The sequence below is a fragment of the Bombus affinis genome, chromosome 3 (assembly GCF_024516045.1).
Source record: "Bombus affinis isolate iyBomAffi1 chromosome 3, iyBomAffi1.2, whole genome shotgun sequence".
Classification (NCBI taxonomy): domain Eukaryota; kingdom Metazoa; phylum Arthropoda; class Insecta; order Hymenoptera; family Apidae; genus Bombus; species Bombus affinis.
In genome coordinates this window covers 16,890,563-16,907,400 of record NC_066346.1, presented here as the reverse complement: position 1 = coordinate 16,907,400, position 16,838 = coordinate 16,890,563, and the positions used below count along the sequence as shown (strand labels likewise).

The window sequence follows — 16,838 nt, the reverse complement described above, 5'->3', positions numbered from 1 at the left end:
CTCACTCTCTTGCGCCAATCCTCCCAGCTGAAGTTTGCGACACGGTCCAGTTCTTGGATATAATTATACTTATCCTGTAAACGACGTTGACGTTCCCACGCCAACATCCAAACGTGTCTCCACCTGTCCCACAGCAGTTTTACTCTGGGACTACGGAACTCCGGTTCGGCACCTTTGCTATATGGACAGAAAAATTACGTCAATACCTCCGTTCCTCATCGTGAATTAAATAAACAAAGCATGTAAGGCAATGGAAGCTGATGAACGCTAAAATATGTAAATCACCAGAAACGACCTCCACAATGATTATTCGAAACTTAACAGAAAAAAAGTACAAATATGAGAAGATGAAGAAGGAAAGAAAAGAAATGAAATAATCTATGAAGGAGAATTGTTCATCCATGACACGACCGACGCGATCGATTAAACTGCAAAAGATAAATAGAAAGATAAATGGAAAAGTGTGTTAGGGATTTAAAGCAAAGCACGAATGATTAGGAAGAATCGAAGTAACGGTAGGTGTGACGAACCTTCCTTTGGGTGGGAACCGTGGGCCGATGTGCGGCAACAAATCGGGCGTTCTCTCACGGCCTGGGCTGGCTCGGCTAAACAGGAACATGCGTCACATCACTTGACATTTTTCTACCCAATACTGGCAGAACTCGCGTTTTCGTGCACCGATCGCTCAAACCCATGTCAACGATCGATCGTCGAGTTTCCTTGTGAGACGAGCAAACGAAGGAAAAGGGAAAGGAGAAAGGAGAATAGGCCACCTAGAATGCTATTCAAGTATTACTCGTGCATAAAAGACAAAATATTTAATATTCATTCGACAGTAATGTTTATAAATAGAGCGGCCTATTCTCCGTTGAACGCCTTGGATGCGCTTCGAGTGTCCGTACTCGTTTTTTCAGACTCAAAAGTACTCTATCACATACCATGCTGCTACTTCGAAATGAACCGATCAGAGACCTCGACAACCCGTTTTATTCGTGAACGCACCTTTCTGTCGAAACCACCAGCTGTCCTCGTAGACGTCCGTACTTAATCATTATCAAAAATCGTTTACGTAGACAAAGAGAAAAGTAAAAAAAAAAAAAACAAAAAAAAAAAATAAATATAACTAGAAGAGTAGAGTATCAGACGCAACACATGCACGGGCAAGTGTAATTTCCAAAGGACAAAGCGCAAACGAAAACGAACAGAAAACGTTTCAGTTACTTAAATCAATATCGAGAAGCACATAGGCGAATCTCGTTTACTTTTTCTACCTCAAACAAACGATGGATTTTGACGAGCGCGATCTTCGGCGATTTTGACATTTGAACTCACTAAAAAAAAAAAAAAAAAAAAAACTGGGACCAAAGACAAAAGATAAATAAAAAGGAACATGAACGTACGTTGGAGCAGGTGACTTAGCCTTCGTTATCTTCATCGTATCTTTCGCAGATTTGATCTGTCTGGCTTTGCAGACGCGGTCAACTTCGTTCTGTCTTCGACTGGTGTTCTCCATAAATTCTCTGTGATCCACAATCAGCATTTCTAAAGTAGCTTTATCGTCTGGTAGAGGCTCAGCTTCGAGAGCGTTGAGAGTGTTCTCCAAACCTTCTAACCATGACAGTAGTTCTTCCAGAAGATTGTCGAGGTCCTGAAGAATGAATAAAACAATAAATAAAGTTCACAAATTTATAAAAGAATCAATACGTATTTCTAAGCGTCAATAAAAAGATCAATACCTGAAGTCCTCGCATATGATTCTCCAATCTTTGATTCCTTTGTTGGGCCCAGGTGGAAACCTCCTCCCATCTGGACTGAATGATCGTGATCCAGTGTTTGATAACCAAAGCTCCGTCAGGGTGTGCCTTTGCAAGAATCACGTGAGCCAGCTCCAATGTTTGATCTTTTTCAATTTCTTTGGTGCTTAATTCACGCAAGAACTTTTCGTGTTCCATCAACTGATTCCTGCTCTCCTGTTCGTCTTCCGGCAACTGTCCAGCGAATCTCAGCTTCATCTCAGCATCACTCAGCCACTCCAGAAGTACGTGAACTGCCTTGTGAAGGCGTTCAGCCTCTCTGAGGGCTTCTTGGAGTCGTTCAGTCTTGTCAGAGGACAACTTGGTTACCGTGTCCCAAAGATTATTTATTTCAGCAAGCTGTGATCCTATAGCAGATGCATCATCAGGTGTCGCCTTAGCAAGAAGCTCGCGACCCGTTTTGATTACAGATTCCATCTGAGAGACTCTGGATTCGAGATCCTTCTCGAAGGTCTTATGTTGTTCAACCAAATTCATTACAGTATCAAGGTCGCCATAAAGTGGACCGGTGTCCGCCAGCTGCTTCTCAGACTTACTAAGCCATTCCAGCAACGCTTGAATAGCGTCCTTGAATTGTCCCGAGAACAACAATGCTTCCTCGAGCTTCCTCTGTCTATCCACGCACTTACCACAAACAGTGGTCCACTTGTTCTTCAACTCATTCAAAAGTTCTTTTAGAGCAAATTCGTCGCTTTTAGGCGCTTTGTCTTTTAATGATTTTCCATTCTTCATAGTTGCGTCATAGGTACCCTGTTTGGCGCTGAGAGCTTTCTGCAATTCACGGTGCTTATTCAATCTAGCTTTGATCTTCTCTGGATCATTTCCTCCAAGGGCGCCATCACTGGCAACCTCGTCCAAAGTCTTCTCCGTTTCGTCGAGCCAGTTCATTATATTGGACCAAGCATCGTGGAATTCTCTGGCCTCTTTGTATCCGTGATCAAGAGCCCTGGTTCTCTCTGCAGACTTCGAAACTACTCTTTCCCATCTGTGTTGCACACTTATCAACAAGTTTTTGATTAGAATCACGTCCTGTTTCTGTGAAAAGTATTTCAAATGCGTGCCCTTCTTATCGAGGTTCAGCATAGTCTCACGATGAACTCCAACGTCTTTCTGAAACGCTTTGTGTTCCTCTATCTGTCCGAGTATAGTTTCCATTACCCTCGACACAGGTTTCAGATTCGTGAGAATCTTCTCCGCGTTGGTTAACCAATCGACAAACGATTGGAGTGCATCGTGGAACTCTGTAGCCTCTTTCAGAGCGATCTCAAGCTTGATCTTTTTATCACTTGCGCGAGCAGTCACATTATCCCATCGTTGTTTCAAAGTCCTCAAGTTGTGATTCAGACCACCGGCACTAGTAGAATCGGCACGCTTCAAGTATGCTTGTCCTTGTTGAAGAACCGATTCGACTTTCAAACGATTTTGTTCCAATTCGTTGTACACTTCCATAAAGCGTTCTAACTGTTCTGAAGCCGTTTCCGGCAATCCTCCAACAGGTTTCGAAGCTACTATGGTATTGTCCACATCACCCAGCCAAGACAAAAGGTCCTGTATCTCCGCCGTAAAGGTTTGCGCTTCTCTAAGCGCATCTTCCAGTTCTCGTTGACGATCAGCAGCACGTTGCAACAAATCGCGCCAACGACGATTCAAAGTGCCTAATTTCTCAGCAGTCGTCGAAGCTTCGGCTGTTCCCTTTCCATCCTCTATTAACTGTCTTCCAGCGTCGTTCAGAGTGTCCACGCTGGTCTGATGGGCTTGAATATCATTCACAAGTACTTTCAGTTTAGCTAATTCCACTTCGATCACTTGAGGATCGCCGGCAACGGCCTTCAAGTTATCCAAAGTGTCGTCCGTCTTCTCGATCCATACCAACAACTCGTCTAGAGCGTGCTGGAATTGCCCTAGACGTAGTAACGCGTTCTCCAAGAGTCTTTGCCTCTCCACGAGACCTCGAAGCAGTCCGTCCCACCGTCTGTTAACGGCACCAAGCGGTTCTTTGATGGCCGCAGCTTGTTCCGAGGACGTTCTCTCTGTCAGTTCGGCAGCTTGTCTGAAATTGCACGAGGAATACTTGCGTGATTTACGTAGATCGTTAATGGAAAACTGTACGCGTCAATGTGAGAAAGCATACACCGTAGGAATGCTCGTCAAGGATGCCGACCTTTGTTTAAACTCGTACGTTTAGAATCGATGTTTAGTCATAATGAACACAGGGTCGACGAATTCTACGGGAAAGGAGCGATACAAAATTATTGTAAGGAATTACTCTTTTGACGTCATCAAGTTCTTTTGCCCTTCATGCTATTCGATTACAATAAATATGTGACACATTGCCTTGAATGCCTTTAATATCGTATGCCATCATTAAAATCACATAATAAACGTATTACACAAATTATCTTATCTAGAATATTTATTTAACCCGGAAGTCGTCAATAGAGTTACTCCGTGGTATCATCTGAAAGGAAATTCGCGACTCATTCCTCCGTCGAGTCCACGGGCAAATACCTACGATATAGTATGTGTAAGTAGAACAGGCACGTCACGAGCCAGGCAACAGCCAAGGCAGACATGCAGGCAAGATACGTTCGTCGACCAAATACTGTTCGAACTCCAACCAACAGAGACAGTTAAGGATTCCAATCATCCGACTTCAGCTGGGGTATTACGATAATGTTACGGAATTATGAGATTAAAAGGGCTAAGGGGCGGAGCCATTTGGGTAACCTGGATCTATTATATACTCGAAGGTGTAATCGAGGTATAATATATATATATATATATATAAAAAAAAAGATTGTAAGCCATGCTCTAACTACTGCTACAACACAGAGAGAGGTTGACTTGCCTTATCAGACTCCTATGCGTTCAGGAACCGGCGCGGAAAAACAAAAGTTGGATTAGAATCTCGCTGCTTATACGTAGAGAGGCTTTCTTGCGTTATCGTACAAATGGAATATCGCACGGCGGGGTATCATAAATAGATTACTAGAGTAAATCTATGCGGAACAAATGTTCGTGGGGAAACTCGCGAAATAGATTTTTCCTTGAGATCACGCATGAATTCAACAAATCGCAAAGGGGAAATCAAAAGGAAAAGAATCGTATTTTGTTACCTGTTTAGAGCTTCGACCTTGACCATGTGAGGATCTACTTCGGCTTTGAAATTGGCCAATTGTTTGATCTGTTTTTTAACTTCGTCGATGTCGCTTCCTAGCAGTCCCATACTGGAGAACTTGTCCTCGGCTTCTTGTAGGAACTCCAAAAGATTTTGCAAGGTCTCGTGGAACTCCATGGCCTTCTCCATAGCATCGATCAGATTTTCCTCTCTTCTGGCATATAGGGCAGTCACGTTATCCCATGCTTGATCCAAATCTTCAATATGCTTTCTAACATCTGGTTTGTCTGGCTCACCGCAAAGACCCATCAACTCGTGACCAGAAGCTCGTACTTGCTCGACATCTGGTTTCGTTTGGTCGATTTCGTGCCTAATCTCCTGCAAGGCAACCTGTTGCTGTTGGATGGCAGCAGGTTGAGCTGCTGGTGGCGCCTGACCAGCAAGAGCATCCTGAAGCTCTCGCAGAGTCGACATCACGCCATTCAACTCGGACCAGAATTTTTCGGCGATCGCCAAAGCTTCGTCTAACGTTTGACCTCTGTCGGTCGTCGACTTTTGCACGTCGCTCCATAGTTTGTTCAATTTGTCCAGCTTCCGTTTGATGTCCTTTACGGCTGGATCAGCTCTATTACCTGCCTTGCTGATCACGTCATCGGCGGCCCTCCTCACAGCCGCATAGGCCTCGGATCTTTGAGCCAATTCGTCGACCAGAGCGGAATTCTCTTCCATCTGATCTCTTAACCGACCAGGATGAGCGCTGATCGGTTCGGCGCCATTTACTTGATCGGCAGTTGATGAGAGAGCACGCAGCATTCCTTCCAGCTTGTCGGAGAACTGAGAAGATTCCTGAAGTGCTTGTTCGAGAGTCTGCTGTCGACCACGAAGTTCTGCTCTGAGGGCTGCATATCGAGTAGTGTCTGCTTCCAATATGTCCTGTATTTTCATACCTTCTTCTTCATTGCACAGCTTCAACAATGCTTCACCAGTTTTGTTCAGCTTCTCGACCAAAGGTTTGTGTTCGTTGATACTCTGCACGAGGAACTCATTCTTGTCCTGTTGGGCGGCTATTAGATCGGGTCTTAAAGCAGGCATAGGAAGCATTGCGACTTGTTGTTCAGCCTCCTCTAACCAGCTGACTAAATCAATGTGAGTGTCGCGTAAATGTTCAGCCAATGGCAAAGCTTGTTCCAGAGCACCGAGTCTATCCATTGAAAGACCGGATACGATTTCCATGGTTTCTCGTAAGTCCTCCATATTTTCTCTGATCGTAGATTTGTCCTCGTATTGACCATTTTCACGGATCACCTTCTTTGCCGTGGATATAACATCCCTAACACGTCCTTTCTGACTGGATATGTCGTCGTTCAAGGCTTTATGCTCCTTCAATTGTACCCTGATGATTTCCGGTTCGCTGCTCGGTGGTTCTGCTTCCCTCAATTGATTATCCACTTCATGGAACCATTCTAGTAAATCGTCGATATCACCGATCACTTCCAGCGAACGTTGCTTACTCAGCTGAAGCCTCTCAGCCTTTCGTTGAATCTGCTCGGCAATGGCGGCGAATCTCCTGTTGTCTCTGATGACTAGAGCTTCGATAGTCGCCGCCCCTTCACCCGGAGATAACTGAGACAACTGCGGCCCAACGGCGTTGATCTTGTCTAGAACTGGTCTATATTCCGATATTTCCATTTCTAATCTAATAATTTCATCCTCGCGAGGTTCGGCTGATTGCAGAGCCGATTCCGCAGCCTGCATCCAATCCATTAAACGATTATGATTATCATGGAATTGTTGCACCAATGGAAGAGACTCTTGCGCGTGCTTCAGCAAGTCGGAACCTCGACTAACCAAATCATTAAATCGCCGTTGCAAAGAATCGAGTTTATCTTTCAATTGAAGCGCCTCGTCGCTCGAGATGTGTTTCATTAATTCCAATCCAGTATCGGTGGTACTGTCTACTTCCGTCTGTCGAGTCGAAACCTCTTCGGTCAAGTCAGCTAGGTCTTCCATTTGTTGAAGAAGCTTCTCCGTATGCACGGCCAGCACTCTGTATTTCGACAATCTGATTTCCATACCCTCCATCCAAGCCTGAAGTTCTTGATAGCTGAGTACCAGATGACGTAAACCCTGTCTCGAACGTTGAAGCAAGTTACCAAGAGATTCCGATCGTTCGACCAATGCAGCGTATCTATCAGCCGCATCCTGAAGTTTGTCAGCCAAAGCAGCGGCTTCATCCTCGCCTACCAGGGACATTAGTTGACTAGCAACCTCTGTAAGTTCACTGAATTCAGGTTTCTTTGACAGAATATCCTCGTGAAGACCATCGTGTTCGGTAACGCGTTGCTGGATTTTTTCCTCGTCCGTTGGAACCAACTCCATATCTCTCACGCGTTTTTCGGTCTTGTCCAGCCAAGTTTGAAGTGGTATCAGTTTATCCTGGAACTGTTTCGCTACTCCCATCGCTTGTTCGAGTGCTTCCATTCTCTTAGCAGCGCTTTCCGTAAGATTATCGAATCTTGCCATCAAATCTTTTAGTTGTTTCTCGATCTTCTTCTGTTCCTTAGGCTCCGCCTCAGCCGCCACTTCTTGGCCCATGTTGTACGAGGAGGACATTGAGTTTTGCTGATCCATTAGCATCTTCTTCAGGAATTTTTGCTCTTGTAATTGCGCCTTAACTACGTTGTAATCCGACGATGGTGATTTCTGGTTGGATACCATTTCCTCTGTGTCCGTTAGCCATTTCTGGAGACCCTCCAGAGCCTCCTGGAACTTTTCAGAAAAAATGAAGATCACGTTTCGTCCGAGGCCTGCTAGGTAGCCTTACTGACGAATCCACTAGCCGATCCCGGACGAAATGCATCCTCTCTTCCTATTACATCTTTCTCTCTTTAATTACGGCGCCACACCTCTATCAAACGACATTACCACGATCGTCCTCGTCGAGTGGATCTATCGTCGTAGCAGATTTAAAAATTTGACCCGCGTACCGGTCGTTTAGAAACTGCGTCGTGTGTCGAGGGCTGTAGATTGCTCTCGAAGGTGGACTTTCGCAGAAATATGGCCATACAAAAGGACAACGGAACGATTCGAAACGAAGGTTTAATTAGCGCGATCATCTCCGAACGACTGAGTCGACTGTCTAAAGTTGGCAAAATGCCGATCGTCTCGTAAACTCGCAAAACGAGACAGCCGCGCGTAAAAAAGCCAAATTCTTTTTTTAGAAACGCGACCGATTGCTCTTTACAAATGGAGAAGCATACATTTGCGGTTAATGACACGTGTCTTTCGACCCTTGTCTCATGCTAATTCGTCCTAAATACTCCATGCACACAACTCTATACTAACTTGATGTGAACCTTCGTAAAATCGGAGATACGATTACAAAGCATCGTGTAATCGACGAATATCGTGCATATAATTCGCTCGATTTCATACACATGATGTGGAGAAAAAACTTTGTATTCCCTTCTCTGTTTCCATCGCAACTCCAATCATCGCGATTGTCGAGCGTCCCAGTTTTCCTTAACGGTTAGCAATTAGCATAGTGGATTAAGTACGATGGTGTATCAAAATGAAAAACGAACGACCCGGTTGAAAACATACAACCATCGACAATTTGAAACGTGTCATCATCACAATAGCGTAATAAACGAATGTTGATTAGCACCAGTTGTGCAAGGAAAATTATCATGCCTCGCGGTAATATACGCTCGTGTATCGATCCCACGCGGAAGCGGCGGCAAGGATGAATCTTTGTCGCTGGTTGCGTATTATTCCATTTGAGAACCAGTTTGTTATGCGTGAGTGCCGGCCGTAGGCGGACTTGAGAATATTGGAGAAGGACGAAGACTCGGTCACAGCCAATTTTGTGCATGTTGACAATTAAGACGGTCGAGCAATTAGCATTTTGCGGGTCGTGTATGCCCCATGGCAAGGACTTTACCATGATCTAACTACAGCCGCGAGGCGCGTGTAATTCGTTCCAGATTGAATATTTGTTCATCATCACACGCAGGAATAAAGACCATAAATATCATACATAGTCGAATTGTTATTCTATTTCTTATCTTAACCTTTCGCATTTCAGTTGCTTGACGAAGCGTGATAAACATTAAAATGTTATCTACAGATTGCATTATCCTATGTAATTGGGGCGTTTAATGGCGCGCTGAAGGCTAAACGATTATAAATGGCGCCATTTCCGTAAATACATTTCTGGGAAAATCGCGTAATTTGCAAGGCGTATAAGACAAGATATAGAATGTGCAATATTAATCAATCTTCCGATGACATGAACGCGCAGGAAGCAAGGACAGAAAGAGAGGAAATATCTTACCTGTTGAGATGTCTCCTCGGTTTGTTGCGCTGCCAGCTGTGTAACCCGTTCCTGAAGAAGTTCCACCAGCGTGGTGTACCTCTTGTTCAGAGTATCTAGATCACGAGCGACGTCATCAACCGTTGAGACGAACTCTCGTCGCGGTTTTTTCACCGAAGCATCCAAAGACGGGCAGATATCTTCCAGCTGTTCCGTGAACGCTCGAAGCCTTTGTCCGTAGATCTAAAGGTTTTGGTTAGCCCGTTACGGTTAGTGCATAGAATTAGATTATCGCATGTGCGTCTCTCTATTCCCTTTCTATTCCCTTAGCTACCCCTACTGCCATCATATCTTACGGAACCTTAAAGCAAGCTGATCGTATGCAAGAAATGTATATAAGAATTTGAAAAAGCTACGTACTATGAAGATAGGTATACCTCAAGGATCGTGAATTAAGCGCAACGAAATTACCTTTTTCTACTTTGCATACTGTAGAAAATTTACGAGATGTCGTGTAACATAAATAATTGCTAACGAAGGAAAGGTGCACGAAGTGAGGAACGACACGGAAATCCGAGTGTAGAATGTTCGAACTTGAGTGCAAATATACTCAAGACGGAGACTAAAATAAAGAAATAGATTTCTGATTCGACGAAGGAACAGTCGCTTCCCCATTCGCACTCGCAAAGCCACCAAAAGCAAAGTATATTTTGTCATTAGCACGTTATCATCAGCTAAGCCTGTAATGGTATTTACGGTGTCTATAGCGGGAAGGAAATTAAAGCAATTTTTAATGCGACAAAAGCAAGAGAAATATAGACTTGCGACTTTATTAATCCCTGAAAATAACTGAGATCTCGAAATGTCTGTTCGTCGTCATGAACAGATTGTAATTAACACTGGGCTGCGATTTACAGTTTATCCAGTAGGCATACAGTCGACAATGACGACAATAGCGATCGCTTCTCCTAATGATTTGCAGTTTGATGACAGCTCGTGACAGATGTCCCGATGATCGAGGCTCCACGACGGTAAACACATTTTTATGTAGAGCAATACATGTAGCTTCATGTAGCAGTCGTCGGGACGGACAAAGAAGGTAATCGAAAGGAGAGCGCAACGTGGGATCGCGACGCACGACAATCGCGCAAGGTGTTCTTCTAGAGAAGACTAACGCGTACAAAGGACTCACGCAATATCCCATTCACGCAAGCGTTCATACCGTAAGCTAACAGGCTACCTAAAGGCTACCTAATACTAGCAAAGCCTACCTAGGGGTTGCGAATATATCCATTCGCAATCATGTCGCTTGTCATCTTACCTTTCCTTCACGAATCAATCGACTGCCCGTCACATTTACTGCTTCGATCGCCGGCGCTCGTTCTACCACCTTGTTCAATAGATTCTAAAGGGAAACAGAACGTAAAAGAAAGCGCGTATAAAATATACAGGCTGGGAATAATCGATCACGATTCGTCAGAATCCTTATACGTTACCTTCGCATTCTCCACCTCGAGTTTTTCGTACGATTCGTCAATAAAGTCAACCTCGTTACGGTAGGCATGTTCTAACTGTTGAGCTAGGCCATAAGCTGCTTCCGCGCTGCGAACTCTTTCGACCAACTGAGCACAGAGATTGGTCCATCTGGAGTTTAGTTTGTTCACTTCATCGTCTAAGCGATCCATATCAGAATGAGAGCCACGATGACTTGGCCTCGACTTTTCAACAACATGTCTTGCGTTCTGCGTATCTTCGTTCAGTTTATCCATTGCAGTTTGCTGTTGAGAGATGGCATTTTGAAGCACCATCAGATCTTCTAGTACATTCTGTAATCCCTTCAGGTCCGGTGGCAGCTCGTCGAACGATGCCAATTTCACTTCCAATTCGGATACCGAGGTTGTGTTCTCCTCAAGACTAGAAAGCACGATCTCAACACACTTTAGCCGCTCGATGTACAGATTGCTCGAGTTCCAAATATTTGTCCATTTGGTGGTAACAGCGTCGAGCTTGTTTCTCATGGCTGGAGTCTTCAAAGTAATACCACGGAAAGTTTGCTGAACTTTATCTAGATCTGATGTTTGACGTTTGAGAGTTTGCTCGAAATCTTTGTGTTGCAGAACCAGATGTTCTAAGCTGTCAATGTCTCTTGGTAATGGCGCAGCTATGCGAGTATTCAGAACTCTCTCTGCTTCGTCTAATGCTTCTTGAATGGCAGATATCTGTTCATTGAAAATACGTCCCGCGTTCTTTGACTCTTCCTCCGCTCTGGCACGTTTCTCCAGTTCATCGAACAATTTGTTCACTTCGGCCGTTTCTCGCTTCAGTCGCCTCAATTGTGGATCAGCAGGATCGCCCTCGGACAGCAGTTTATCAGCATCCTCGTTCAAGGCTTTTCTGATAGCAGTTCTCTGATCCTGACCCATAGCCAAGAACTGCGGTAGATCCCAGCCTTTGACCACTTTGATGGTCGCGAAAATCATGTTTTGTCGTAATCGAAGCTGTTTCCGTTGCCATAATCCAACGCTTCGATCATATTGTCGTCGCAATCTTTCCGCAGCATCGAGAGCATCCTTATCAGGTGGCTGAAGAGCAAAGCAGACGCCTGGAACAGGGGACTCGACGCCTTCTTGATTCTTTACGCGCCATTTTATCCTACCAGAGTTGTCGTATAACGTACACTGTTCGCCCTTCTCAATCGACATCTGAAACCAAGCAATTTACATGTTAAAGTAATATGACAGACATCGAATGAACGACATAATGGTCATTCTACTTACGTTGACTTGTTTGTAACTGCAGACGCACGTAACTTGCATAGGCCGTGCCACAGGCTGTCGACGTTGCTTCATAGGAACCACGTCCTTCGCTTGATCAACCAGTTTCTGCACATGATCGCCGTAACTATTCAATTCTTCGCGCAGTTCTTGCATACCCTTCAATAAACGTTCACCCTCGTCCAAGGAGAATTCTGATTGGGAATAAATGGTGTTGAGCGACTCATCTCTCTTCGAGATCCACTGTTCAGCCTGTTGAACATCCCGGAAAAATTGTTGACTCTGTGCTGCGTGTTTCAGATGAACTTCTAGACAAAGAGTTAATTGAAGAAGCCAGGTCCATTGACTCTGCATGGCGGACATGTAAGCTTCGATTGTTTTCGCGGCGGGATGATGTTGAAGGACCAGAGCTTCGCCTCGATCTTGCACCGCGGAGAATTGAATCTCCCGCTTCTCTAGGTCGCTCATAAGGGACTGTAAAAAATCGACAATTTATACATTATGAATTCATAGATGGATTACAATAATCTACGCGTCTTTGGATGCGTGTAAATATTTATAAATTCGTCCATCATGCAGATTATCATACACCATGATCGCTTTAAATTATATTCTTCGTTACCTCTATACCAGATCCAAACGTACGCTTGCAGGGCAAAAACAAGTATCAATGATTTCTATATTAGATTCGATGACCATTTAATTCAGGATGCTAGTATATAATTGTCATATAATCGCAAAAAAACATTGAAACATAAATTACCTCGTAATACTGCTCGATACTTTGCACGTTCAAATTCTTGTCACTCCAATCGCGTGTCACCTCCGTCTCCTCCTTAGAACTCAGCCAAACCAGTTCATTAGTCGCCGATTGTATAAAGTCATGTAGAGTGTCCAAATCGGAAAGTCTCTTATTCGAGGCCGCCAATAATTCAGTGTGAAGTTTTTGAAGAACAGTCAGATGTTGGCTGTACAATGTCAATTCCTCGGCGTGAAAGTGGCTCTTAGCCTGCACACATCTCTCCACTTTAGGATGGAACTGCTCGATATTCTTGTGTTCTCTTTGGTGAACCTCCAGTTCGTTCTGCACGCTAGGTAAATCGGAGCCATAGTCTGCATCCTGGAGCTGTTTGATCTTCGCCTTACACCAGTCGATGCAGTCGTGTAACGCACGGAAATGTGGATTGGTGTCGACCAATCGGGTTTCATGGACGGTAGTACGGTGTTTCGTAACGACGCGTTCTTCTACCGGGAAAGATACGGCCGACAGCGGCTGTACCAAACGTTTATGAAGAAGAGATCGCAGGGCGACCCACCGTTGATGTAGCTTCTGAACTCTATAACACGGATAATTCTGTGATTTTTCCGCAAACGAATACGGAAGAAACAGAAAATGATATGGCGAGAGCTACCTTTTGCGAAGTTCGGCCGCCTGACTGTATCGCCCCTCGGTAAGTGTATGCACGTCTGGAAAAATATTTTGGATCTGGACCTCGGTGTTACGAATATCCTGTTCCAAAAGATCCACCGCATGTTTCGCTTCCAGAGGATGAAGTCGATCGAGACGCCTGGCTTCGTCCTCCACTCGTCTCTCGAGTTCCTCCAATCGATTGTCGGTCGCCTTCATCTCTCTGTGCACTTTCTCTGCTAATCGTTGCAGTCGTTCGAGTCTGAGAAACAGATACATGCTCGAGCTTGGAATGGAAACGAATCGTTGATGCGAATAATCTCGCTACTTAAGGAAGGGATATCTATCCCTATCCTTACCGTTTAATTTCGTCGATTATCGCCTGTTCTCTTTCCTGATGCAGCATCATCAATCTATTCCAATTTTCTTCAATAACCTCGATACGTAAGTGAGGTTCGATGTCCACCTCACCGACCGCTTCGAAGTACTTTTGCAAATCCCTGAAGATGTAAGAAAGTCGTTGTTTGTCTCTGTATCTGGGCGGTACTTCCTCATTCTTGAATTTCGTACTGCCGGCCGCCAAATTTTTCATTTCTATCAAGGTCGGCGGGAAGACACGTTCCTGCATCAGGCACATTTTTTCGCGGATCCACATGTGGAGGGAACTAGCTAGCTCTCTATATTCCTCCGAGCGCCTCTGGTCCTCGGCATCGTACAACGGGTGAATCGTTGGCGGCTCCGGGAACACGTCGTAGAGCGAAGAGATGTACGTTATCAAGGACTTCTCATCCGGTTCAGGAGTGTCCACGTCTGTAACACGAAATACAAAAACCTAAAGCACTTGCATATCACGTGAATCTTTACGCTTCTCTTGCTCTCCTTTCCAAAAAGAATCGCTCGGCTGTCTTATCGTGCAAAAGGGAAAAAGCAGAGGGTAAAGGAGAACGTCACGGTTCGAGCGTCGACCGGAAGCGGTGTTAGACATTGGTGACGGCCTCGAGCATTCCCGACCATAGGAGAAAACATAGGAAAAAAGAGAACGTCGAGGAGAAAACGCGTGTATAAAGTGGCAAGAGAGGAAACTCGCCAAAAAGGAAAAATCTGTTTATCGAGCGTCTAAAATAGGATCTAAAATGTGGATCTTTACCTTCGGGATCGAGAAGCCTCGTAACGCCATACTCGCGCTCCGCGACGTAGAAGACCCGATCGAGCCGCTCTCGTGGTTGACTAGCACGAGCACCTTTCCAATCGACCAGATCTGGTCTGTTTCGATGGATTAATGCGCTGAAAGCTAGCCCGTCCCTCCACGATCCGGTAAAGTCCGTGACGCGCACTCCAGGATAACGCGCCGTCGATCGTCTGGCCCATCTCAGAAGAGCTTCGCGGGCAGTCACGTTCGATTCCTGACCCACTACGATATCGGATATCTAGAGAAAAAGAAAAGGTCATAGTTCGTCAACAAACGATGCTTGTATATTCACGAGAGTACATCAGGTTTATTTTCGTTTAGATCTAATTCTGGTGTCGTGCATCGACCTCGATGTCGCTTCCGCTTGGTTCGCCCTTCGACGTTCAATCGCGCGATTCGAGCCCCGAAATGTTCGTCCTGCCCTTCTACTACACCCTGTTGCCACTAAACGTGAAAAGAAGCGCGAACCTAGGGACGAACAACGACGACGAGCCTGTCCTTGTAATGCGTTACACGAAAACGCGAAATTAAAATGAAGAGTCTCGCGTCGCGAACGCGAAACAAAATTGCCAAGATTACGCTTACCCGGACGGTTTTCGGCTTTGGCGAAGCCTGTCGACTCAAAGAGAAGGAGGAGGAGGAAGCAGCGGTCTCCTGCAAGTAGCCTGAGGTGGCACGTTTCGTCAGATCCTCGGCCACGCATCTTTCCTCGCCCCGTGTCAATGTGGTCGTTTTACGTACGATCCGGGTCACGATACGTTTCGTGCCGTTTTCGCCGCGTCTCGAAGTTTTCGTTGACTCGATCGACGATCCTAAATCGTAGCGTTATCAGTTTCGCTACGTAAACACACTGAAACCCGCACGAAAATATTCCAACGAAGCTCCGACTAACCGGCGATGTTCAAACGAGTTTCAGAGGCCTCCCTCGTGCTCGTGATCAACCGGTTGATTCGAAATCGCGTCACGATCGACTCCGAGCTTGGCTACGTTCCAACTTAGCACCATCTAAGCTGATCGTGCCGTGACTTCTAGACCCTTAAACGAGTTGATCACGATCGACTAACGAGGAAATATCTTATCAAAGCGTTCGAGCCTCGAAACTCGTAGCCAGGTTACTCGTCGAACTTGCCGTTTTGTCGGAGTTCCTACCTAGAACCTCGGTCGACAGTCTTCTCTTGGTGTAAATCGCTCTTAAGTCATCAGTGACAGGCGTCGCAGTAGACGGAGCAGGCGAGGCGACGTTCTCGCGAGCGTCATCCTCTCTGGTGCCTTGCACGAACAGTCTGCCACCTTTGCTAAACCGATATATCGACATCGTGTATCGGTACGAAATTGTATCCACGGGGATCTCTCGTCTCTCTTCTGGCGGCCGTCGAAAGGACCGAGTTGCTCCAAGAAACTAACATCGACCTCCAGGAATAGAGGCAAGGCACGTACGGCTACTCATTCGTAGCCTTATCCGGCGTCTCGGTCTCTCCAAGCTTATGCCGCGCGACGCCGCTCGTGAAAGCCGATTATCGAAAGTCGGCAGTCCGTCTATCACCGTTAGTCCGAGTTAGATACTCGACACGACTCGAAAAACAGTTATCGATTCGCGAATACGCGACCGATACGTATCTTCTCGATGGTCAGTTCGAAAAAAAAAACCGAAGCGACTGATACGCGTGCGATTCGAACGGAACGAACGACTCGCGATCGTCTGAGAGCGCATCGAGTAGCTGCACCGAATTGCGATTCGTTTTTAGCACCAACGCTTCTTGAAAGTGGGGGAGCGATCGCGCCTACTCTCGGAGAAACCGCCTCGAGCGGGGAACTGTGTTCACTGGACCAGAAGACAATGTCAACGTAGATCAGGACAAATAAAATACGATACCCTGTTGGCGGGGAGAATGATAGAGGAATCCGCCAAGTAGCGGAAGGGGAAAGTGCGAACAGAAGAGGGAATGATAACGCTGGAAGAATTAGTTAGTTATCGGAGGAGACACTTGACGGCAGGTACGGCCATCGCCGCGCGTATCGCGAACAGACTGCCGCGCACTACAGGTAGCTCATCGAGACCGATCCCCCACTTCGAGTTCTTTTCGTGCTTCTTTGCGCGCTCGTTCGTTCGTTCGACCGTCCGCTCGCACGTTTCACCGGTAAGGTTTCGCGATGCGAATCGTCGCGCGTCCCTAGCCGCGACACGTGTCTACCGTTCGAGGCTTCGATGAACGTGTTCCT

At 45.7% G+C, this 16,838-nt stretch overlaps 1 protein-coding gene across 42 annotated transcripts in view; it reads right to left on the bottom strand.

The window, feature by feature from the left end:
• The window catches only part of LOC126914377 (microtubule-actin cross-linking factor 1, isoforms 1/2/3/4), a 52,065-nt gene that overhangs the window by 10,943 nt on the left and 24,284 nt on the right, over positions 1-16,838 (bottom strand). For 25 of the 42 annotated variants that reach the window (XR_007709644.1, XM_050718219.1, XM_050718233.1 and 22 more), the window contains 15 exons: positions 14,577-14,856; positions 13,789-14,239; positions 13,434-13,691; positions 12,785-13,358; positions 12,644-12,667; positions 12,025-12,495; positions 10,744-11,949; positions 10,569-10,652; positions 9,269-9,490; positions 4,931-7,701; positions 4,663-4,674; positions 1,737-3,864; positions 1,401-1,648; positions 531-605; positions 6-177 (listed from right to left, as the gene is read on the bottom strand). Coding sequence is in view for 41 of the 42 variants with exons in the window: in XM_050718219.1 (XP_050574176.1) it covers positions 6-177; positions 531-605; positions 1,401-1,648; positions 1,737-3,864; positions 4,663-4,674; positions 4,931-7,701; positions 9,269-9,490; positions 10,569-10,652; positions 10,744-11,949; positions 12,025-12,495; positions 12,644-12,667; positions 12,785-13,358; positions 13,434-13,691; positions 13,789-14,239; positions 14,577-14,856 (8,976 nt within the window). In the remaining variant the exon portion in view is untranslated. Of the gene's footprint in view, positions 1-5; positions 178-530; positions 606-1,400; positions 1,649-1,736; positions 3,865-4,662; positions 4,675-4,930; positions 7,702-9,268; positions 9,491-10,568; positions 10,653-10,743; positions 11,950-12,024; positions 12,496-12,643; positions 12,668-12,784; positions 13,359-13,433; positions 13,692-13,788; positions 14,240-14,576; positions 14,857-15,203; positions 15,431-15,767; positions 16,670-16,838 lie in introns of those variants that run through there. The other 17 variants (XM_050718239.1, XM_050718231.1, XM_050718241.1 and 14 more) reach the window with 7 other exon arrangements.